Raw genomic sequence first — 26,439 nt, forward strand, 5'->3', positions numbered from 1 at the left:
TGTCAAAATGTGGTTTAAAAATAGCTTTTAGAACTAACAACCCAATAGGAAAATTTTTAAAAAACAATATGTCCAAAATCTTAGACATCAGGTGTCCTATAATTTATATTGGACAAAGAGGCAGATCCTTATGCTACAAACTTAAACACAGAAAAACATATTTTTGACGACAATTTTGATATTTTACATACAGCCACAAAAAGTAGAAAATTAAATTTTTTGGAAGCCATGGAGATTAACAAAATGAGACATTCAAATGTATTGCTTAACGATCAATTAAATTTAAATACCTCTCCTTTATTGAACTTAAATCCTCACAACAACATTAATTAAGGTTTTATTGTCATTTTTCGGTATATATAGTAGCAGATATTTTGTAAATGTAACATTTGATAAAGACACGGTGTTGTCGAAACAATTGTCATGTAAAAATATATAATTTCGTGAAAATCTGAACTTTTAATTTTATTGATTTTGATAGATGGATTTTCATCAAGTAAAAGCCACCTCAGTTCAATTTTTGAAATTTGCCCCCTTTTTGGAATTCTGAAGAAGCGGCAACGTCGCAGGCTCAAAAATATTTTAGATCGATAGAGCGTCACCGCTAATGGAATCGATTAAGGTAAAAAAGCCGAAAATATTATTTTTGCCATCATGGAATCGTCAACTCGATTTTGAGTTCCATTTCTGCTAACTACCAGGTGGTTACGTCACGAAAGCTTGGTTCAATATTTTGAGTTGGGGTTTAAACACTTTTCGTCTGGTAAGCAGCAATTTCGAGACAAAATCTTCGTACTTCAACGCTGAGAAAAAACGGATGACAGTGCAGTTAGAGGTAGAACCAGCTCTTAAAATGACACGTCTCGGCGTTATGGGAGCTTTTCCGTTGAATACTTCGACCAGAATTAAATCTAATACTTTGCCTAATATTTATTACTCCAAAACCGCAGACCCTTATAGAACACCCTGCCAAGCACCAGGTAACCATTACAGGAGCGGGATATAAGTAAGCAATTCTTGAAACATGTACATAAAAAAATTAATACAAAGTAACAATTCATTACGTTCTATGTAACTTGTTTTTATTGCTGCTCCTACTTCCCATTCTGAATTTCTTATAAAATTGTAAACATTCAAAACAATTTGTTTAGCATCCGAAGACGAATAAATCCGTTTTTTTTTATTAAGCTGAGGTAGTTCGTCTTTTAAACTGTCATTAGGTTCGACTACCATCTCCCCTTCGTCAATTTTTAACCACATTAAAGATATTTTGATGTTTATGTTTTGTATTCCACACATGTCACTATATGCAATGATGTGTTTTTCACCTTTTAGGGTTTTTAGGTGTCTTAAGAGGCATGAAGCCACTTCTTGGGAACCTCTAGAAGCTTTTGTTTCATCCCAAACGTACATGTATACATTATCGTTGTGGAAATTGTGTGTGCTTAAATTTTAAATATACATGTTACATTTATAATAAGGTACTGAAGTAGTTAACTATGGGAATGGTAATTTCTGAAAAGCAAAAAAAAAAAAGATGTTTTAACTAATTTCTAGCCGATTCTGCTAGCTTGAAATGAATATTATGTTCTTCCATAAGTTTTTTCTGTTCTTCATGGTTTTCTGATGCTTCGACTTTAATGTTTAATAGACAAGTGTCTTTGCGCGATTGGTGGAAATGTAGATTAAAATGACTATTTTTCTATAAGTCCATTCATTAATTGCTTTTAAATTATTTTCTTCACACAGTGAAGCTCATAAAAATTAAACATTTTTTTATAGTTAGTTCAGGATGAAGATATTTTCTGTCGGGATTATGGTCCCTAGTATAATGGGATTCAAATTTCGGGAAACTGTTAATATGGTTTTGAACAGTCACATTTGCTTCATCACATATTTTTCTCGACGATCCAGACAAACGCCCACGTAAATCATTGCCAACTTTTTTAGATTTTAATACATGTTTCAATCGTCCTTCGCTTATTTGAATTGAAAATTATTTAAAAAGAATTTTTTTACAAGCAGCAACTTTGCCTGTTTTGGAATTTAACCAATACGCAAACTCTCATTTCTAAATTAACATTTTCCGTTTCTCTGACGTCTAATTCTTAGAACACTGCGTCCGGTCCCTTCGTACAGCAATATATTTTGCTTATTAAAGTCTCCTAAGTTCCGAAACATTAAATTTTTCAAGCAGTCATTTTGAAAAACTTTGGCAGGAATAATTTTTCCCGATTATGTATCGTATCTTTTCTCTGAATTTCGTTTAATTTTACGAATTTTCTGAATATAAGTACCACTTCTGTGTTCTCTGAATCCTTCTTTGAGGGTGCTGTTTTGCAAATTCTCATTCTCAATTGCTTCCTCTTCCACTGTTGAAGAAATATTAAATATTATTTTTTAAATTCCAATTTAAGATCAAAACGTAATTTAAATGACCTCCATCACTGCTTTCAACATTTTGTTCCGCACTTTTGGACATCGTCAATAAAAAGTGGATATTTCAATACCGACTTGACAAAAGTTGAAAATGCAATTGTAAGATTCTAAAAAATATTCATCTGTATTCTTACGATGTACCTTTATCGACCGCGAATATAATCTATAGACTTAAAAAAGACTGTTGTTGTTTACAAATCGAAGAACTATGTAGAAGACACAAAAATACAAGAAGAAGAATGTTGTTAGTCGACAGGCATATAAGACCAAAATGATTATTTTCACACCTACCTGTAAGATAAAGTACGAGTACTTACCCTTACCCTTTGAACTATCCAGTGAAAACAGCCTCGCAGGGTCAAATCTCGAGAATCAGGTATGGTCTGTTCATAGATATAAGAAAGTGCCAAATGAATTTGAATGGGATTATCCAAGGTCATTAACATACAATGCAACACGATTATTACCTATAGTTTCGGTTTTTAAATTCAGGTAAAATTGTGGTCCGTAATAGAAAATAATTTTATACCTACCTGTGTTTAATATTCTTTGGTTTGGGATACTACTTAGTTTAAGTTTATTGGTAATCATTCTTATCTCGTGTGACAAATATGTGCGAGTCTAGTGTATCTCAGGAGATGCTCCCGCCCAAATGTAGAAAACACTATTTTTGAGACTAAAGAAGTCATAAACAATGTTTATTTGACTCTCATTGAACGTGGTGCCAGCAAGCAAGCGTCTTTAGAAGAAACGGCCCCATTGACGAACATTCCAACATCAACTGTATGGAAAATTGTGAATAATCCCATTTCAGCGAGGAAAAAAAGAAGCGATGCTGACATTTTCTCGAGTGTAGATGAAAGTGATCAAGATATAATACGGCGTAAAATTTACCATTTATACGAGGAACAAAGCGTGCCTACATTAGATATTTTAATTAGAGCCTTGAAAAAGATGAAACCGGTGTTAAATGTGGCAGAACTACCTTATGGAAGTGTATTCAACACATGGGTTTTAGATTTTAAAAAATTGACAAAAGGCAAGTTTTAATGGAATCTTTTAGAATTCGGAAATGGCGACTGGAATATCTAGAAAAAATTAGGATTTACAGAGAACAAAAAAGGCCAATTATTTACTTGGATAAAACCTGGCTCGACACTTATGATCCCCGGAAAAGGGTTGGACTTTCTCTGTCTGCGAAAAATATTAAAGATTCTTCTCTGGATTACCATGAAGACACCACCGCTGATTTATTTGAAAGTTGGTTTAAAAACAAACTAGTTCCAAACGTTCCTCCTATAGCGTCATTGTAATGGACAATGCAAGTTATCACAGTAGACAAAAACAACAATCCAAAACTACATGTATATTGACATTTATTTTCACGAAGATTATACCAAAAAGCAATTAATTGAGGTTCTACAAAGCTTGAACCTACAAAAGGAATGTCTGTGATAATTATGCAAAAAATCTAGGGCATAGAATTTTAAGGCTTCCACCTGTTTTCCTTTCCGCATGTTTGGCACCAACTGAAATTTGCCATTCGTCGTAACAATGTTTTTCCCCGTATTAACTCCAATGTCCTCAAACTTACGGAATCCGAAGTTTTTAACATCCCTCCACAAAGTTGGGCAAATTCTATTAAACATATAGAAAAAGCAGAACAATCGTATATCCATATTGCAAATAATATAGAACAAATAATAATTACAACAGGCGATGATAGCAATAGTGATACTAATATATTATGTTAATAATTTTAAGTAATTTAAGTAGGTAATAAAATTAATTTATAATTTTATTTTAGGCTTAAACATAAATACATATATAAATAAATAAATATTGTTATGTATCTTTCCTCACGAAACTCCAAATAATTAAATTCTAAGCAAAGTACGGACCTGTTCGGCAATATTTCATTCTTACAGCTTGCCCAGGTCTTTCCTTAATTCGTATCAGTTAGTCACTTTCTTATATCTATGAACAGACTTTACATAAATACGTTTTTACTGGAAGGATCACATTCAAATGCTTCCGTAATATACACGAACATATTGCAATTTAGATTAAACTCTTCAGAACGATAGATGTCATTTAATGTTAAATTAAACCAACATACGCCGCGGCATCAATGCTTAATCAAATTTAAAACTGTCCATTTACGTTTCAAATAAAAATTTCAATTTTTCGCAAAGGTCCCGCAAAGGTTCCTGCAAAGGTCTGCGGTTAAGGTACCATAAAATACGTAAAACGTCAAAGCAATAAATGCACTATATTTTTGGTTGTACAATAACTAACCAGTCCCTTACAAAGCGCAATAAATTATCTCAAAAGAGAAGCTTCGCCAGACGTGAGAATTGCCCGTTTCATCGTACAAAGCGCATTAGGAAGTTGTACGCGACTATTTGCGGGCAACAAAGGTGAGAGTTTCCCTCTCTTTATATTTTACCAGTTTCCCATGCCGAGCGATGCCGTACACATATAAATTAACGTTGTAGAGAGAAAAAGCGGGCCAGAGTATCTCGGAGGCGAGTTCGAGACATGCAAATTTGCAGCTGCGAGTTTTTCAAATTAAAGCACTTGTTTTTTTTTTTCAATTTTCGCGTAATCCAGTCGCTTTGTCTTCATCCGTACTAATATTTTCTGTGGCGAAATAAATAAAAATAAAACTGCCTTTATTTTAACTCATCGCCGCTCTGGTGGCATTAAGATGTAACTAAATATTTACTACTTGCCATTAAATCTACTATGGTTGCCTCTTTTTAACTGTGTACGTTAGACAGAGAGAGATGTATTGTTGGATATGTCATATAAACAAGGGAATAAACACAATTTGATTTAACTTCTACAATTGATCATTAAGTAGCTTATTTAAAGAAAATGACTGTAATTGGATGAAAAATCATCCAAGGATAAGGCTGTTAAGAGGATTAAATTTTTAGTATAAGCAAGAAAAAGCAGATCCTAACCTTCAATTTGATTCTGATTGATTCCCGACAGAATCAGTTGTAATAGTCGTAAATTTTTGATATCGGTTCCCAAAGTGGAGTGTTTTTTTTCATAGAGTTTTGTGATTAGTCCGGGAGCCCTGGACCTTTTTTCAAGATGATAAGCAACAAGCTAATTCTTTGGAAATCGTTTCATTTCTTGAAGACGCCCAATCTTTTACTCTAAGAAAATTGTTGTATCAGGTAGCTAAGTATACACGCAGGTATAAAATCATGTCCATTTAGTTACCATACCAAAATGTAATGTAAGCAACAGTTTAGTTTTTAGTTAAATCTATAGATATTGAAATATATAATTTGAAATTAAATTTGGCCTAAAAACAAATTGGTATCTATTATTTGTTTATAAAAAATGATGAGCAACATGCTAAATTTTTTACTGTAGCCTGCTAATAATTTTTATAAACAAATGATCACACTGTCCTACAAATAGCCTGGTAGGATTTTTCAGTCCTACACTTTAAACTTGTACAAAACTATTTTTCGTTTTAATAAGAAGCCCAGCTATTATTTTGCGAAAAGTTGCAAAACGGGTAGCTGAAAGAATGAACAAATCACGTCAAATTGATTATTATGTAAAAGTGATCAGCAACAGCTTATTTAAGTTTTGAGATAATCAGATAAATAATCTAAAACAACATTTGTCCTACAATTAAAATGGTAGGTTTTTTCAGTCCTACACTGGAAACTTTCGAAAATTGCCCTTAACTTAATCGTGCTTACATGTACATACGTGTATATTATATATACGTGTATATGTATACATACACATACTTATATCAAATCGGCGGTATATATTCGCATCAGCGCGCATGCGCGCAGCATAGCGACGTAGTAGCCGCACACACATACAACATACATTGTGCATTAAAAAGTTTTGTTTACTTGGCTTGTCAACACGTGTTAATTAATTTTCTTTTATAACATTTAATTATGAAAGTGATCATGGAGTGTTTTCTTTGTAAACAAAGAGTAGTGATCAAATTTTTGGTCAAACGTGGTGTAAGTTCCGCGGAAATTATGAAACAGTTAACCGACGTGTACAAGGATGATTGCCTGAAAAAAACGGAGGTCTACGAGTGGGCTAAGCGGTTCAGGGAAGGCAGGGAGTCGGTGGAGGACGATTCACGTGAGGGAGCTCCCTCCACCTCTTGAACGGCACAAAACGTCGATCGCCTGCGCGTGCGTGTGCTCGGAGACCGTCGGGTAAGCCTCAGAATGTTGGAAGACGAGTTGGGTATCAACAAGGAAACCATTCGACAGATGCTACACGAGGATTTAGGGTTGCGCAAGTTGTGCGCGAAAATGGTTCCCAAAGTGCTCACAGTTGAGCAGAAAGAGCTTCGTTTATCCATCTGTGAAGACATGATTTCTCGAATTGAGGAGGAAGGAGAAGACTGGATGTCAAATGTTATTACCGGAGACGAATCTTGGGTGTTCCAGTGTGACCCTGAGACCAAACGACAGAGCATGCAATGGGTGGAAAAGGGGGGGAAGCGCCCCACAAAAGCCAGAATGTCGAAATCAAAAGTGAAATCTTTGCTCATCGCATTCTTCGATATTAATGGAGTTGTACACCACGAATACGTTCCAGCAGGTCAAACAGTCAATGGGAAGTTCTACATTGAAGTTTTGAAACGTCTGAAGGCCCGTGTGTTTCGTGCACGGCCGGAATTGGCCGAACGTGGATGGGTGCTGCATCACGACAACGCTCCAGCTCACTCCTCATTCGCAGTTCGCGATTTTTTGACCAAAAACGGCATTCCAACGCTTCCGCGCCCCCCCTACAGCCCGGACCTGGCCCCCTGCGACTTTCATCTCTTTCCACAATTGAAGGCCTACCTCAAGGGCAACCGATACGACGGCGTCGAGGAGGTGCAACGTGTCACGACACGGGTGCTGAGGGACCTATCTTCAGGGGGCTTCAGGGGGTGCTTCCAATGGTGGATCCAACGGTGGCGCCGGTGCATCGAGCTAGAGGGAGACTACTGCGAAGGATTATAACTTAATTTTAAGAATTTATGTATATTCCGGACCGTCCGGACACTTTTCCGGGAATATAATTGACAGACCTCGTATACTCCGTGATAAACCTAATTTTGCAATTGTTTTTCTCAAGTAATCAAAACTAAAGATCTGCAGCGTATGTTAAATAGCTTAATATATTTCAAATGGATAATACTGAAGAAGAGAAACGTCAAATAATAAAATTATATTATTCAAACAATAAAAAAAAACAATAATTAATGCTAAACATTTTCCACATAATCTCCATTATTTTCTATGCATCGGAAAATATTTCCTTTCGATTTCCAATTAATACACGAGGTGATAAAATCAGGGTTTTCTCTGTTTAGCTCTTGTAAAACGATATTGTTCTCAAGCTCTCGCCGGCGGACAACTGGATAAGTTTATTTTTTTCCTTTCATAGTCGAATTTCGAGTAAAGAACACATGCGCCGTTCAAGCTGAACCGATTGTCTTTCGCCGGGCTACTGGAGCATGTCCCGTCATTCTCCGTTCGATTTGCCAGTTGAATTTAAGAGCATAGACTTACTATAACTGTTATGGAAAACCTTTATAATATTGTCCAACTAAATGCAGAAATCGACGAAAATGATGACATTAATTTAAGAATGAATTTAAGAAAATATATATTAGAGATATGCAAAACCCAGTTCAATTCAAAAAACGTAGTTATGGAACATTTAATTAGATCAATGGAACCAGAACTATTAAAAGTTAACCAGCGTGGTTTACCAGTTTCGCCTTTAACAGCAGTGTTATGCACATTACGATTTTATGCATCTGGAAGTTTTCAGGTAAAGTATTTACTAATATCTATTATAAATATAAGTTTTGAAATATAGTATTTCATCTCTTCGTAACTTAAAAAAGTTTCAGTTTTCACTTTTTCTTTCTGTTTTTATTGTGCGCCATCTTGATGCCAAATTAGAACTGGCACATTTTCTAACAACTGTTCTATTTCTGTTGCCAAAAAATTTAAATATAGTTAGCCATCCAAGGATGCTTCGTATATACCTAATTGATCCGACCACCATATTATTGGTTAAATCTAATATTCAAAAACCTGAATGCAGTGCTCCTAAATCTCTAAAATTTAATCCCGGCATCGGAATCCTAAAGGTAGATACAGAAAATACTAAGGTGGCCATGAACACAAGAGCATATCAGCAAAAAATTCAAGATCCTATCGTCAACTTAAAAAAGACCCTACGTCATCTATGGAACGCAATCTTAAGACTTCTTCTCTAATAGAATCCTTGAAAAAATCCGTGAAAAAGTCTGTCACCCTTCATGACTAAAATTCGTCGTTTCTACGGACTCCCTAAGATTCATCCAGGATTACCCCTTCCACCTATTGCCAGCACCATTGGTTCTCCAACATATTCCCTAGGAAAATATCTAGCTTCTATATTAAAACACTTTAGAGGGAAAACTGATCATTTCGTCCTTCATTTCTTTCATTTCATTGAACTATTGCTATCCACTTTAAGACTACGATTAAAGAAGCTAGCAAAATCAAAACGAGCAGAACGAGTGGATACACAAAAACTTAAAGACGAAAATGTTAAAACCGAAACAAAACAGGAATTAAATAGAAAAATAGCTGAAATCAAAGAAAAATCATATAACCATATTGAACGAAAATGGATGGATACAAAGAACACCATAGTGGAGACGGCAAAGTCTAGACTTCTCACAGAAAGGAAGAAGAAAAACTCCAGATGGATGACCGAGGAAATATTGGACCTCATGGAGGAGCGAAGAAAATATAAAAACAACAACGAAGAAAGATATCGACAAATCCATAGCTTGATTAAAAGAAAGATCAAGGAGACGAAGGAGGCTTGGCTGGCAGAGAAATGCACCGAAATCGAGCAACTGGAAAACCAACATGATTCGTTTAATCTACATAAAAGAATCAAAGAAGCTGCAGGTTTATTCAGACCTAGAAACACAGGGATGGTCACAAACATAAATGGCGAGGCACTACTGGAGATTGATCAGAAGATAGAAAGATGGAGGGAGTACATGCAGGCACTCTATAATGACGAGAACCGAGGCACTTTAGAGGAACAAATCATAGAAACTGGGCCCTCTATAACCACGGAAGAGGTTGCGCATGCAATCAGGAAGCTTAAAAACAACAAAGCAGCAGGACCCGATGAAGTTTATGCAGACTTGCTAAAGCTCATAGAACAAAACCACCTAGACCTCGTTACAGAGCTATTCAATTACATTTATGAGAGCGGCACAATCCCAGAAGAATGGTTGTTTTCAACATTTATCCCCATACCGAAAAAAATCACAGCTAAAAAATGCGAAGACTACAGATCCATTAGTCTAATGAGTCACGTTCTAAAAACATTCCTAAAAATCATACATGAACGTATTTATCCCAAACTCGAAGAACATATCGGAGAGACACAATTCGGATTTAGGAACGGACTCGGTACACGGGAAGCATTGTTTAGCCTTAATGTTCTAATACAAAGGGCACGCGATGTTAACTGCAATGTCTTTGCCTGTTTCATCGACTTCGAGAAAGCCTTTGATAGAGTAAATCACAGGAAACTATTGGAAACGCTCAGACAGTCAGGCATGGATGACAGGGATATCCGCATTATATCTAACCTTTACTGGAATCAAAAGGCTCGTGTTCGGGTGGAGAATGCACTCTCTGAAGAGTTTGAAGTACGCCAAGGAGTTCGACAGGGATGCGTGCTCTCTCCTCTGCTCTTTAACGTTTACTCAGAGAGACTGTTTAGAGAGGCTCTGGAGAATGCAGAGGACGGCATTTTAATAAACGGCGTACTCATTAATAATCTAAGGTACGCTGACGATACAGTCCTAATTGCAGACACAGCTGAGGGTCTTCAAAGGCTAATAGACAGAGTAACGGAAGTATGCGAAACCTACAACATGCACCTAAACATAAATAAAACAAAGGTCATGATAATAAGCAAACAAGATATTGATGGCCAGTTTTATGCAAATGGCTCCCAATTAGAAACGGTTACATCGATAAACTACTTGGGCACATTTCTTAACAATAAATGGGAACAAATAAATGAAATTAAGATCCGAATTGAGAAGGGTAGAACAGCTTTCAACCGAATGAGAAGCGTGCTGTGCAATCTAAATATAGGCTTACACCTCAGAGTCAGAGTTCTTAAATGCTACGTTTTCTCAATACTAACACATGGGGTGGAAGCTTGGACTCTAACCGACGCTGCATGTAAACGTCTGGAAGCATTTGAGATGTGGTGCTACAGACGCATGCTTAGAATATCATGGACCTACCGCGTAACCAACGAAGCCGTCCTACAGCGTATGAGAAAACAAAAAGAGGTCTTAAACGTAATCAAGGAACGCAAACTATCATACTTCGGCCATGTTATGCGAAACCAGAAATATAGCCTACTCCAGCTTATTATGCAGGGCAAGCTTAACGGCAAAAGAGGTCCTGGAAGACGAAGAATATCGTGGCTGCGAAATCTAAGACAATGGACGGGAATGACATCTATGGATCTATTTCGGGCTGCAGCAAATAAAATCAGATGGGCCATAGTAATCGCCAACGTCCACTGAGGATAAGGCACAGGAAGAAGAAGAAGATTGAACAGTTAAAAACCATTACATTAGATCCACAAGGTGTTCTGGTTAGTAACGACGTAGAAGTCCTCTTTAATAAAGTCTCTTCCTGAAACATTATTTCAGATATATTGAAATCCAAGAATCTGGAACCAAACTTTTTCATCTTAATTGAAAAATGCTTGTCTAGAGCAAAGTATACCTACACCAGATAAAATGATTCGTTTCTCCCCTGTATGTGAATCTGAAGGGTTATTAACCATAAATATTAAAAAAAAAAACTAAACAATAATCTGCTAAAAAGCATTAAGTTTCCTATTCAAAGAAGCAGTTGTCAATAGTGTTTTTGCTAATAATTTGTGCCCTTATTTGGAGAAATATTTGAAATTTGACTAAAAAAGAGACTCGTGTTTCACTTTCAGGTTAACAACTTGATTAATTGCAGTCAATTTGGATTTCGTTGCGGCATATTCATTCTTATGGGGCAAAGAATATATTTTTCCACCTCCGAAATATCCGACAAATCTGTAAGCAACCAAACGATCTTGATCGCGATTCTAGTCTTTGCAAATATGGCAATCAGTCATTCGACGCAATGTTTACGCTTATTTTTTAGGTCTGCGCCTCAAACAGCATATGAGCAGGTATAGAGTAATATGCGAGTCAGTTTCAGTTACGCTCCGAAGAAGCCAACAACAACAACCGACGCAGGAGGCATCCAGAAGATTTGTAAACAGTATTGCAGTAGCCCTTAAGTCATTTTGGACATTTATTTCCTGAAACGTCGGAGCACCCCACTTTTCTCTTAGAGATGAAGTGAAAAGCATCCAACAAAAGATATTTTAGTCACTAATATAAGAAAATTTTGCAGAAAATTGATTTTAAAATTTAATATGACAATTGCGCCCTCTGGCGGCCCAGTTCAGAACCTCAAAAATAATTTGCAGCATTTTTCAAATTTTTAGGAACATTCATTTCGCCAATACCCTGCTGGGACACCCGGTACTTGTCATGGTCATATTTAACATAACCCCAAAATCACTTTCCTAACAGAATCTCTGCGAACGCAGTGATGAAATATGTGACAGTTTCAATCTCACGTCATCAGTGCAAATGTAGAAAAAAAATACAGGAAAGCGGCAGCTTCGACCTTTTTTTATCCCTTCGAATGCGTTTAATCTTATGCCGGCTTTACTGTCCTCTGTTTCCAAAGCTTCAGAAAACTGCGTTCTTTTCGCGTTTGCTTAATAACACGGAAGGAGGAAATATTGGTTTTCGGTCGGGATGTCTACGCGATGTTACCTCCCTTTCGCAGATATTTACGTTCTAATACATTACATTCGAATCTTATTACATTTTATCTAATATAAATCTTTTTGAAAAAGCGCCCGTTTCAATGCATGCACAGCGTGTCTGAAATTCTTAGTCATTGCTGGATATCTCGGTTGTGAGTAAAACTAGAGGCTTGCTTCTCTGAGCTACAGAGTGATTAATTTTTAAGCTCTTGAAATAAGATAAATATGTCTACGAAAATTTACATAGAATTATTGTTTCACTATTTTTATTTCTTCAATTATGACATAAAGTTGTGTATTTTTAGGTAGAGATTCTTCAAATCAGTTATTAATTAATTAATAGATTCGAATATATCATGTTGTTAATCTATATAGCTTCTAACAAATTTAGTTTTTTGCTTTTTGTTTCATTATGTAAAATATCACAAATTATCGTCAAACTTGTGCATTTCTGAATTTAAATGAATGGAACTTTTATTTTTATATGCTCTTTTATGTTCGTTAATGCGTTTCTTAAATACCTGTTTGTCCGGTATAAATTTTGGGAAAAAAGTTTCAGCTTGTATACTCCGGATTTTTTAGTTTTTTTTTTTGTGAATTAGTTTTATTGTTTTTTAAAATATTTCCTATGGTGTTTTCAGTTTTAAAAGCAATATTAAGATCAAATTTAGATAGATGTATCGAAATTTTCTTGCTAGGTTTTCCAATCTATTTTATTGGTTTATAAATTTTAGGTTAAGTGTTTAAAATGGGAATGATAGTGTTGAAACTGTTTTTTAGTTATAATCTTATTCTTCACCATTGTTAACAGCAATTTGTTTTGTAAAGTTTAATTCCTTTTCAAAATTCGCTGTGGAATGTGGTATATTAAGCAGTCTGTCGATAAAAGCAAATAGCAAATGGAAAAATCTAATTCGTTCTATAATTCAGTTATAGTTAAGTCCTTAAATATCTAGTTCCGCCTCTATTGTAAATTTTATACGCTTATGTATAGAGTTAATATGCTTTAAAAAGGACTGCAGCTATCTTTCCGTTCAAGTGAATCAAGCAAACACATCATCTGCTTATCCATATCACCAAAAAAATCTTTTACTCTGAGGTTGTTTATATATCAATATTATAATATTTCTTCTTGTAGTATAATAAATTATTATTATTACTCCATACTTTTATATACTTAACAATTAGTTTTACTCCATTAATATTAATTACTCTCTAGTACTAAGTCATTATTTTAACTCAAAATGTTTATTCTGGAATTAATATTTTCCTCTCGCAAAATTAGGTTAAACCTGTATCAGTTGAAAAATTGAATTTCTAAGAAAAAGCATTAGTCTAATTGTAGAAACTCTTGGGAACTATGTTGGAATCGACAATATTACAGCGACTGAGGAGACTAGTTGGAACATTGAAAATGCAATTGAAAACATGAAAGAACCTGAACCGGAAGAAGACAGCGGTCAAGAATACGATAGTAGGGAACCTAGCACAATTAACGCCTATAATGAAGCCTTCAAAATAATTACCGATATAAATGTTTTTGCTAAAGAGGACCACATTGCATTTCAACACCTTAAAAATTTAGATCATTTTCAGTCAAGTTTGTTAAAGCAAAAATCAATAGATATGCGTCAGACTAGTATCTTCGGGTTTGTAAATAAATAATTAAAGTTCGTTCACTTTTTTTTGTATGTTTTTAAAGAAATATACGTAGTACATATTTACGATTTACGTTGTTTTTTTTCATGCACCTCTAATAAGCGCACAACACTAGAGGAACAGTGAGTGTCCGGTTATGGGAGTTTTCATTGTATAACTCCAAAACCAAATTTACTGCTTGTCCAAAAACCTCTAAACATCTTCGATCTTTGAGATAGAAGGAGTTGACGCGATGACTGGTGATAATGGAGAACCCATACTATTTCCGATGTTTGTAGAAAAGTTTGTAAGTTATAAGAAAAATATATTCCATCTTTCAACATCTTGAATCCGTCAAAGACAAAATTCCGTTTGAGATACCAGCAGTTTACAGCATTCCGTGGATATGCGGCAAAAAACACATCGGAGAAACCGGACGAAAAATGTCAACTAGGCTCAAAGAACATTAAAAAGCCTTAAGACTACGACACATAATAAACTCATCAGCATTTTCCGAACACAATAATGAAACCGAGCATGAAATCTTATTCGTTGAAACTAAATTCTTGGATGCAGTCAATTCTTCTACGAAAGAAAAATCCTGACTTAGATCTTTACCTTTTCCCAATATGGGAACAGGCTGATTAGGGAGACGTCACCAAGTTTGATTTATAAACAACCGATGCAGGAGGAATCCAGAAGTTTTGTAATAATATATTATGTAAATATTTTGTTTGGATGGTACGAAATTTGGTAATCCGATAATCTGTTATTATTTTTAGTTTGTTAAATTGTGATTTTTTCCTAACGGTCGTAGAAAAAGTATAGTATGCAACACGTTTGGTAATAGTATATTATGCAACAAGTGCGGTAAACGGTATTTGACTAACGAATTTATTTCGCACGAGCGGAGCGAATACTTAATTAACGACCGAGGTAACTAAATATTCCAGAAAAGGTTGAATCATTTTCTGAAATATTACGTAAGTTTTACTACAAACTTTAATCTAAACTACATGCTTCTTCTAGAACATCAGGATCATACAAAAATTTGTTGCAAAAAAATCTATTTGTTGAAGTACAGATCCGCTATACGTTATGAATTTTTTCTACTCCCGTCTGTAAAATACCTAATTACCCACCGATCTAGCGTGCGGGAAGCGTCACTTTACCACGTCAGTTTTGTTTCCCACTGATAGGAGCCACTTCGGACATTTCCGGGATTTTACCGCCCGGTTTTGGGAGCAATCGAATGTTTTCGGAGATATTTCGCACGCTTTGAAGTTTGACGTTTGTCAATTTTGACGGTCATGTCAGTGAATGTATTCGTATTGTTTTGCGAAAATGTAACCAAAAACTAACGGTCGTAGAAAAAGTATAGTATGCAACACGTCAGGTAAACTTTTTAACTCACTCGTTTATTAAACACTCGCTCCGCTCGTGTCAAATAAACTCGTGAGTCAAATGCCGTATACTGCACTTGTTGCATAATATACTATTACCAAACGTGTTGCATACTATACTTTTTCTACGACCGTTAGGAAAAAATCACAATTTAACAAATTAAAAATAATAACAGATTATCGGATTACCAAATTTCGTACCATCTGCTATTGTTGTCTCTTTTTAACTGTGTACGTTAGACAGAGATAGATGTATTATTGGATATGTCATCCAAACAACGGAATAAACATAATTTTGAAACATTCCGTTGTTCCTTTAACTTTTACAATTGATCATTAGGTAGTTTATTTAAAGAAAAAAATTGTAATTGGCTGAAAAATCATCCAAGGATAGAACTTTTAAGAGGATTAAATTTTTAAGATCGTGGAAGCGAGAAAAAACAAGCCTTAACCTTCAATTTTGTTTTGTACTGATGAGACATGGATATTTGAAAATCGTTCAATTGGCATTGCTACGATATTAATATAAAAACTGTAAAAACCACTAAAGTGCATACGAACGGTATGTAAAATTTCTGTGGGAAACTTAAATTATAAATGTCACTTTACTTAACGAGTAGTCCACTAGATTTTAATGCAAGTTATAGCACGTGGTTTTAAATTGTCTGATATACTGCATAACATATTTCTGTGTATTAGTTCTTGGATACATTTTTGCAAAACAACACTAATACATTCACTGCCATGACCGTCAGAATTGACAAACGTCAAAATTCAAATCGTGCGGTAAAATCCCCGGTAATATCCCGGAAATGTCCGAAGGGGCTCGGATTCGTGGCAAAGGAAACTGACGTGGTAAAATGGCGCTTCCCGCATACTAGATCGGTGTGTAATTAGGCATTTTGCAGACGGGAGTAGAAAATAGTAGCCTCTGGAAGTTTGATTGAACATTTTATGAAAATTACAAATAAATAATATTCACCGAAATTTTTAGAAAGTTGTTCAGGTTAAATTGGAAAGAGTTCTCTTCCATAAAAATTGATCGGATTCCTAAAATCATGAAACTAAAAACCGTTTCCGACAACTCCTGCGGCTTTTTCGGTATTATTCATTCTGCTTTAAGTTCGTCATGGCATATTAAATCCGCAACAGTTTGCATTGATAACGCGGGATGTTAATCCCGCCGAATTTCGTATAAATCTGATACAGATGCACGCGAATAATTCCGAATTAATTTATCTTAGCTGCGGTTTATGGGGTCGGTTTATTATTCATTATTCGGATCTGTTTTGGGCTGTATTGCGGAAATCGACTGTCAGTAATATTATTCATTATATACGTCGGCGACGAGTCCCTACAAGAGGCTCAGAAAATTTCGGGACTGTAGTCCGAGTCACACAGTGTGGGTCACGGATTCGGTGCATTCCCAAAGACATAATATCATTTCAAATACATAGGGGTCGCGAAGAATATTATTCGGTTGTTGGATTATCGTTAGTATTTGAAAGTTATGGTTCGACCAGAAATATAGTGCTTTTAAATCGACCCCGTCATTAACTACTGTTTATTACTCCAAACCCGCAGCCCCTTATAGAACACCCCGTCGACCAGATCCTTGCCCGTAACCAATGATATAATATATAATATATAATACATATAACCAGTGTTATAGGTATGTATTCAATTTTTTTTGCCGAACAATTCTTGAAACATGTACACAAAAAAATTAGTACAGAGTCTAAAAATTGACATAAACTTTAATTATTATACACCATTATACATGAAATAAATTTTATTCAAGGTCAAAGGTACAAAATTGTTTTTTTCTAGAAAACGGTAAGTTTTATCTTACAAAAGTTGTAGACCATACAATTCTCTACAAAAATTGTTCAGGCAATTTTTTCTTACGACTCACCATTTGTGAGATATCGCGGTTTCAACTATACACGTTATCGGACATTCAAAATGTCCAAAATCTCAAAAATCAGATGTCTACAGGTTGAAATGCGGATCTTGTCTTAATATTTATATCGGACAAACAGGTAGATCCTTCAAGAAACGCATTAACGAACATAAAGGAGCGTTTGAAAACAATAGTCTAGAAAAACATATTTTTGACGACAATTTTCAAAAACTTGAACTTATCAACAACAAACAAATTGTTGCTATTCAAAAGTGTGGAAATAATCACGAAAATACACCCTTAATGGGGAGTTACTTGAATTAAGAAAATTGTTCCCCCAAAAATTGAGTTTTTTGACCCGGTAGATAAAACCATTTCGATGATATGACTTAATTCCTAATAACATTTCAAAAATATAGCTATTTATTATTTTCTTTTCATATACATTTTCGTTTGGACTAAAATAAAAACGCCGATTTACAGAATATGTTTAGTAAAATCACCAGACATGAAAAGTAAAAAAGAAGTTCTAAAAATAAAAGTAAAACAAATAATTTTATAAAAGGTCCACAAAGGTCGCCATTTTTAGCCGAGCAATATTCCAACTGTCGTAAAATTCTTGTCAAACTTTGGCCACTGTTTCAGCAGTAACATTGCTAATAGCATTTGTAATTTTATTACGAAGGTCTTCTAAATTATTTGCAGGATCATGTGTGGTGTCTGTAAATAGTGCTGCTGACGTAACCACAAAGAAAAAAATCATTTGGTGCTAGATCTGGGGATCTAGGTGGCCTTTTCGTTGTCCCCTCTCTTGGCATTATGTATAGGCAACCATATTGTTGCTGGAGTTATTTGGTCAAGCGGAAGATCTAAATATTTCATTGTATTCCCATTACTTTTCAGATCTTGATGCACGTACTGTCAGTTGGATTGAAGATCCTTTTAAATGTGAAATTGCTATAATACCAGAAGAACCTTCAGGTTAGGCAGATGCAATTCTTGAACTTCGATCTAATTCTGAAGCACGTATTCAATTTGAGAGTTAACCACATCTATCGTCTTTTTGGATGTCAAAAGCTGCAAAGGCTTTCAAAATTGCACATGAAGAGGCGGTTAAAAAATTGGAACAACATAATTGTGCGAACAAGGCTTTTCCACACAGAAACCTATTAAAAGCCGAAGTCTGTATTCAAATCGCTCGTACATCAAAAAGACCCAATGCTGAAGCAATTAATAATAATAATAATAATACATTTATTGTTATAACCATCAAAGTTACATAGAAATAATGGTCAACAATAGGCCTTATTAGGGCAGCCATCTAGGAGTTCTAGATACTGTTCAGGCCTCAATTTAACAGCGAAAATAAAATAATAAAAAATTTCATAGAATTTATTTGAAAGCGCCAAGCGTAGATACACATAATTCTAAAGAAAAGAAAAGAGAAGAAATGGAGGGGGAAGGAAAGGAAAGGAAAGGGGCACATGTTTTGTAGAAGAGCTTAATATTAGTGCGTACGTAACAACTGCTTTTTGAAATTATTCCTAAACGTTGAGTTGGACTGATTAATATCAAAATTAGTAATAGAGTTAATGCAAATATTAAATTAAAATCAAATCAAAATTATTATTAATTTAAATAATTCTTTGCGGTGACGGGGTATAACTAGTCGGTGTCTTCCACACAGATTCAAATTGTGTATTGATATGTTAAGAGTAATTTTTCTGTAAAGATAAAAAGGTAATTTTGTTTTAAGGATGTTGAAATAAAGGGAACTCATTCGTAATTTGCATCGAAGGTGCATATTAAGCCAACCGACGCAGCAAGGTACGGGGAGATATGATCTCTCCTCCTTACCCCATAAATTAGCCTTAGACAGGAGTTTTGAACCTTCTGGACACGGTAACGATCGGACGCATCCAGGCACGGTCCGTACACAGCACTGCAGTGATTAAATTGCGACAGAACAAGTGATTCACACAGCAACTTACGAGTTCCCTGACAAAGTACATGTCTATTGCCATAAATTAATTTTAAATTAGCGTAGGCAACTCTTAGTTTATTAGTAATATGTTCTCTGAAACGCAACTGCGAATCAAGAGTGAGACCCAAGCTTTTGAATGACTCAGAGAGTGGCAATTTTATGTTATTAAGTTTAATTGTTATGTTATACTTTGCATGGGTTAAATGATTATCATTTCCAAAGAGTATTACTGAAGATTTATTAGGGTTAAGCTTTAGGATGTGATCTGTTGCAATGCTAAAAAAATTTGATAAAACAGTATTGATGACATCCTCCGCGGTAGCTATTTCTTGAGGAAAAAATGAGTAGTAAATTTGAGTGTCATCCGCATAAAAATGACAGTTGCATTGGTGGAGGGCTCCAATGAAGTTAAAAGTAAAAATAGTGTACAACAAGGGACCAAGAATGCTGCCCTGTGGAACACCCGTGCGAACACCTAGGAACGATGACTGCTGCTGATTGTAGACAACCCGTTGTGTCCGACCTGACAACAAGGAACACAGAAACTTTCGAGCACCTTCGGAGAAACCAACGTAATGGAGAATGGCCAAGAGAATTGAATGATTTATCATATCAAATGCTTTACTGAAATCCAACAATATTAAAGCCGTTATCTTTCCATCGTCAGTCGCTCTAAAAATGTCATGAGTAATGTCCAGCATGGCACTCTCACAACTGTGATTAGGTCTAAAACCAGACTGTTTCTCTGGTGGAATATGATTAGAATTTAAAAAGTTTACCATTTGATCGTTCATAATTCTTTCAAGTACTTTAGATAGAACAGGCAATATGCTAATTGACCGCAGGTGACTAAATTCGCTTGGATTGTTTATTTTCGGTAAGGGGATGACTTGCGCCCGCTTCCATGTTGACGGGAAGTACGAATTTAAGATACACTCATTTATTATATATCATGATACATTCTTCCTTCATGTATCGAACATGAAGGAAGAATGTTTTCAATTATTCTTTTGCTTCTAATATACCCAGATCTCATTAAAGTGGAAACAAAAACCATTTAAGTATGTGGAAATCGTTGTTTACAAAAAAAAGGCGCAAAATGCAGTTTGTCGTAACGAAAATATTTCAGCTGCCTGAGGCAGATCAATTTATTTACATACCTTATTTTATCTAACAACTATGGATGTAAGAGGCAAATTTAACCCATATCCACCTAAAGGATACGGCAAATACTTTTGTTGTCGTTCTGAGATCGTCTAAAGGAAATATGACAAATTCTGGTTGATATTTTGGTTTAAAGATGGATGAGTTTTTGAAATTACATAAATAGTTTTGTTACAAGCGCTCAATTTATTACAAATTATTTATAAAATTTATTTAAGAGTGATGAGTACATTTACACTTCCAACTTTGACACATTTTAATACATTTGAAGAAAATGAAAATATAGAGGTATTTTTGGTATTTTTACTTTAAGTTTAACATGATGTGATATCGATTAAAAGCCGAAGTCTGTATTCAAATCGCTCGTACATCAAAAAGGCCCATCATTTTTCCTAAACGTGAAGGCAGAATGTATTCAATTATTCTTTTGTTTCTAATTTTTTTAATTCTAATTTTTGTTTGTACCACCATTATTATTATTTGTTACAGTACCCCAAATTGTCAACCCTCAATTGTAGCCCAATGGGTTCGCCCCACAGAAAATATAAGCAAATGATAATTTCTTGTTATTTTGTAAGTCATATGGTATTTTTCTTGTATTATTAGTTTAAATTTTATACATAGCCCTATAAAAAATATTTTTTTATTTAAATGATTTTTTCGGGATAATGATTAAAAATTTAACGTTTGGATATTTTACTTTAAGCAGAGCTTAATTATTTGTAAATGATAAAATAATAATTGTTATTAAATTATTATCAGCTGTCAGGAAAAATTAAACTCTTATCTCAATATATCTGGCTATCTCTAATTTTAGCGAATCTCAAAATATTACTCTGTCAAAATTAGTTGTATTAGGCCTAAATATTATTCGATATACAACGGTTTTATCGAATATCGTTTCAATTTACAATGAAATATTGTTTAAGGCATTTATTTCGGATAAAATTCAGCAAAATTTGCGACGCATCAAGCTTTTATAAAATGTTTCACACCTTAGTGGCTCTGGCATTTTTAAAATGCACAATCCAAGATTGGTATTATAACACACTGACAATATAATTTGCCCCAATCTTCTTCACTAAGATATAAAATGGTTTCTTAAATTACTAAATGACAAATTGTTTTCATTGTGCTCGCATTAAAAAATATGTTGCGCACTATACAAACATTTTGTAGCATTTTTATAGTACTTCTCTGGTCCCATTTTATAGAGTTGAATATGAGACGCATTACAAAACTGTTTAGAACAGTCGCACAAAACTTGTATAAACTTTTAATAGAACTATTTTGCTACCAAATTGTTGTATCCTATAAGACATAACTTACAGTTCATTTCATCGATATCTCGTTCACAAAGAAACTGCTAGAGCAATGGATATTATTGTAAAATTGAACTGAGGTGGCTTTTACTTAATGAAAATCCATTTATCAAAATAAATAAGAACTAAAGGTTCAGATTTTCACGAAATCATATATTATGACATGACAATTGTTTCGACAACACCGTCTCTTTATCAAATGTAATATTCACAAACTACCTGCTACTATATATACCGAAAAATGACCATAAAACCTTAATTAATGGAGAGGAGAGGTATTTAAATCTAATTGATCGTTAAGCAATACATTTAAATGTCTCATTTTGTTAATCTCCATGGCTTCCAATAAATTTAATTTTCTACTTTTTGTGGATGTGTGTAATATACCAAAATTGTCGTCAAAAATGTGTTTTTCTGTGTTTAAGTGTGTAGCATAATTAGAATCTAGACTATTGTTTTTAAACGCTCTTATATGTTCGTTAATGTATTTCTTGAAGGATCTACCTGATCTACCTGTCCAATATATATATATATATATATATATATATATATATATATATATATATATATATTCTCACGTATTGATTCACGGATGGAAAAATGTGATGACACTATATTCCGGGATATCATCCGTTCGCTCGTTGAACTCCGACTGGAATCCTGCATCCGACTGGAATCCTGCAAATCCTGCATCCGACTGGAATCCTGCAGACGCTTCGCCAAAATCTCACTTGGCATCTTCAATGCTTTTTTTTTTTTTTTTTGACGTGATGTCCTTGTCTTTCTCAGTGCGCCATGATGTTAATAATTCTATGCGGTCCTACAGCAACTGATGGATCTTGTTGCTCAGTTTCAGGTGGAGTCTGAAAAGTTGTAGCTCAGTCTCACTAATTTCGTACCGGGTCCGCCTGATCTGGTCTTGGAGTAGGGCCTTGCTAGCTTTGTCCAGGATAGCTTGTGTCTTTCTGGTGCGTGTATGATAAGACAACCTTGTAAATGTTGGCAGCAAGTTCTGGTTGCGGCAGTTTTTAAGAAAATTTAAGTTGCACAGCGAAATAACCCTCCTTTGTCTTAGTTTTTCATAACACTTGGTGGCTGTAAAGGTCTCCTTCCCGTAAAGGTGTATGATATTCTCACGTATTGATTCACGGATGGAAAAATGTGATGACACTATATTCCGGGATATCATCCGTTCGCTCGTTGAACTCCGACTGGAATCCTGCATCCGACTGGAATCCTGCAGACGTTTCGCCAAAATCTCACTTGGCATCTTCAATGCTTGAAGATGCCAAGTGAGATTTTGGCGAAACGTCTGCAGGATTCCAGTCGGATGCAGGATTTGCAGGATTCCAGTCGGAGTTCAACGAGCGAACGGATGATATCCCGGAATATAGTGTCATCATATATATATATATATATATATATATATATATATATATATATATATATATATATATATATATATATATATATATATATATATATATATATATATATATATATATATATATATATATATATATATATATATATATATTATATGTCCAATATAAATTTTAGGACAAGATCCGCATTTCAACCTATCGACACGATATTAATATCATTAAACAAATAGCATTGAACAATGGTTACAATCCGTCCGTTATAGATAAAATTATAAATAAAAAACAAATACAGACAACAGTAAACTCTATTTATCTGAAACCAAATACAGAACACGAACAATTTAAAACAATTATATATTGTTAAAATGTGGTTTTCAGAACTAACAACACAATAGGAAAATATTTAAAAAACAATAAATCGAAATGTCCAAAATCCCAAAAATCAGGTGTGTACAGGTTGAAATGTGGATCTTGTTCTAAAATTTATATTGGACAAACAGGTAGATCCTTCAAGAAACGCATTAACGAACATATAAGAGCGTTTAAAAACAGTAGTCTAGATTCTAATTAGGCTTTACACTTAAACACAGAAAAACACATTTTTGACGACAATTTTGATATTTTACATACAGCCACAAAAAGTAGAAAATTAAATTTATTGGAAGCCATGGAGATTAACAAAATGAGACATTTAAATGTATTGCTTAACGATCAATTAGATTTAAATACCTCTCCTTTATTGCACTTAAATTCTCGCAACAACATTAATTAAGGTTTTATGGTCATTTTTCGGTATATATAGTAGCAGGTAGTTTGTAGATATTACCTTTGATAAAGACACGGTGTTGTCGAAACAATTGTCATGTCATAATATATAATTTCGTGAAAATCTGAACTTTTAGTTATAATTTATTTTGATAAATGGATGTTTATCAATTATTGAACTAAGGTGGCTTTTACTTGATGAAAATCCATTTATCAAAATAAATAAGAACTAAAGGTTCAGATTTTTCACGAATTCAATTGTTTCGACAACACCGTGTCTTTATCGAATTTGATATTGATTTGATAAAGACACGGTGTTGTCGAAACAATTGTCATGTCATAATATATAATATCGTGAAAATCTGAACTTTTAGTTCTTATTTAATTGAATATTATTGTTTTTCACGTCAACACTTCAAATCTTTTTCTATCGAAGTTGCACTTGAATCTGGCAGCTACTACGTTGAACGGTACTTACCTGCGAGGAGTGTAAATGTGGTTGTAGCTGAACACCAAAGCTTGAACGGGCCCGGACGATTGCTTCCAGTAGAGGTAGACAAAGAGGCAGAGGCAAAAGAAAGTGGCAACCATCAAAACCTTACGCAGTTCCACCTGTTTCATAATTTCTTTTCCCTGGAACAACAACAACACCACATTAATTAAAATAACTTTAGAAACCATTTTCTAAAAGCGGTCGATAGATTTGTTTGTCCCGATGGTGCACCATCATTCATATTCAAACATTCTCCGACCCGGGCGGCCTTTTTTGATTGAACGTTCTTTGTCTTAGACGAAAATTCACCCTTATCCACGGAAACATCGATTTTCGTTGTTCGTCCAAGAAATGAAAACTCTAGTCCAATCAATCAAAATACTCTCCCGGTTCGGATAGGCTTCAAGTGCACGTCACGAAAAATCGATTCGGTAAATATTTTAAACCTATTGGAGCTAGAACGTCGAGATTAAGGGGTGCCGCGGGAGTTATCAGACGAGTTCTTGGATTTAACCCTTTGGGACGTAGGTCTAACATAGCTCCATTGTTTCTTTCATATATTGATACCTACTACTGAAGCAAACACTTGCAAAGCAAATATTAAAAAAAATATTGAGAGATGACCGCTAACAGTTCGCTAATTCGACAGCTCTCAGCTTGAACGTGCCATTTATTCCACGGTATTTTGGCAATATATACCGAAATCTCATTAAAGTGGAAACAAAAACGAGTTAAGTATGTGGAAATCGTTGTTTACAAAAAAAAAGGCGCAAAATGCAGTTTGTTGTCACGAAAATATCTCACCTTATATTATTTAACAACCATGGATGTAACAGAGGCTTATTCACCTAAAGGATACGGCAAATACGGTCAATGTCCTTTTGCTAGAAATTTAAAGTGATGTCGTTCTGAGATCATCTAAAGAAAATAGGACTGATTCTGGTTGATATTTTGGTTTAGAAATTATTTATTATATTTATTTGAGAGTGATGAAGATAGTTACAGCTCCAAGATTTCCAAATTTTACTTTTGAAAAAAATGAAAATATAGAAGAAGTTGTTGTGATATCGTCTACACCCATTTTTATTGTCAGGTTCAGAAAGACAGAGAAATATTTGAGTCATATTCACCTGCAGGGAATGATGATTGATTATAGTTGATACCATTAAGATTTCTTTTCAAGAATTGGTTTATTTGCTTATTTTGGCTTTCAAGACGGATAAGTTCTGGAAATTACATAATTAAAATTAAAATTACATTGATGGGGACATTTACACTCCCAACTTTTCCACATTTTAATACATTTGAAAAAAAATGAAAATATAGAGGAGAATCATGGTATTTTTACTATAAGTTTAACGCGATGTTGTCGTTCTGAGATAGTCTCTACCCATATTCATCGACAGGTGCAGAAAGACAGAAAAAAATTTGTTCCATATTCACCCAAAGGAAATATGACTGATTATAACTGATACCCTAGAGATTTCTTTTAAGAAATGCTATGCCTATTTTGCCTATTTTGGTATAAAAATGGCTGAGTTTTTGAAATTACGTAAATGGCTTTGTTACAAGTGCTCAGTTTATTAGAAACTATTTCGTATATTTATTTGAGAGTGATCAAGATATTTGCAGCTCCAAGTTTTCAAAATTATGATACACTGATACCCTGAAAATTTCTTTTCAGGAAATCTATTACTTGCACATTTTGCCTTTAAAGATAGATTGGTTTTTGAAATTACGTAAATAGTTTTCGTCAGGTTCAAAGCAAATTTGTTGCATTTCTACCTGAGGAAATATGACTGATTATAGATAATACCCTGAATATTTTTTTTCAGGAAATGAATTATTTTCTATTTTGGCTTTCAAGGTGGATACGTTTTTGAAATTACATAAATAGTTTTCGTCAGGTTAAGCAAGACAGAAGCAAATTCGTTCCATATTCACCTGAAGGAAATATGACTGATTATGGTTGATACCCTGAAGATATTTTTCAGGACATGACCTATTTACATGGCTTATCTT

The 26,439-nt window shown here is 34.5% G+C and overlaps 1 protein-coding gene across 7 annotated transcripts in view; it reads right to left on the reverse strand.

The window, feature by feature from the left end:
• The window catches only part of LOC132704690 (probable beta-hexosaminidase fdl), a 183,915-nt gene that overhangs the window by 33,887 nt on the left and 123,589 nt on the right, over positions 1–26,439 (reverse strand). For all 7 annotated transcript variants that reach the window (XR_009619306.1, XM_060674900.1, XM_060674874.1 and 4 more), the window contains exon 2: positions 24,403–24,557. Coding sequence is in view for 6 of the 7 variants with exons in the window: in XM_060674900.1 (XP_060530883.1) it covers positions 24,403–24,545 (143 nt within the window). In the remaining variant the exon portion in view is untranslated. The remainder of the gene's footprint in view (positions 1–24,402; positions 24,558–26,439) is intronic.

Source organism: Cylas formicarius, unplaced genomic scaffold (assembly GCF_029955315.1).
Source record: "Cylas formicarius isolate icCylForm1 unplaced genomic scaffold, icCylForm1.1 PGA_scaffold_10__41_contigs__length_53128322, whole genome shotgun sequence".
NCBI classification, from domain to species: domain Eukaryota; kingdom Metazoa; phylum Arthropoda; class Insecta; order Coleoptera; family Brentidae; genus Cylas; species Cylas formicarius.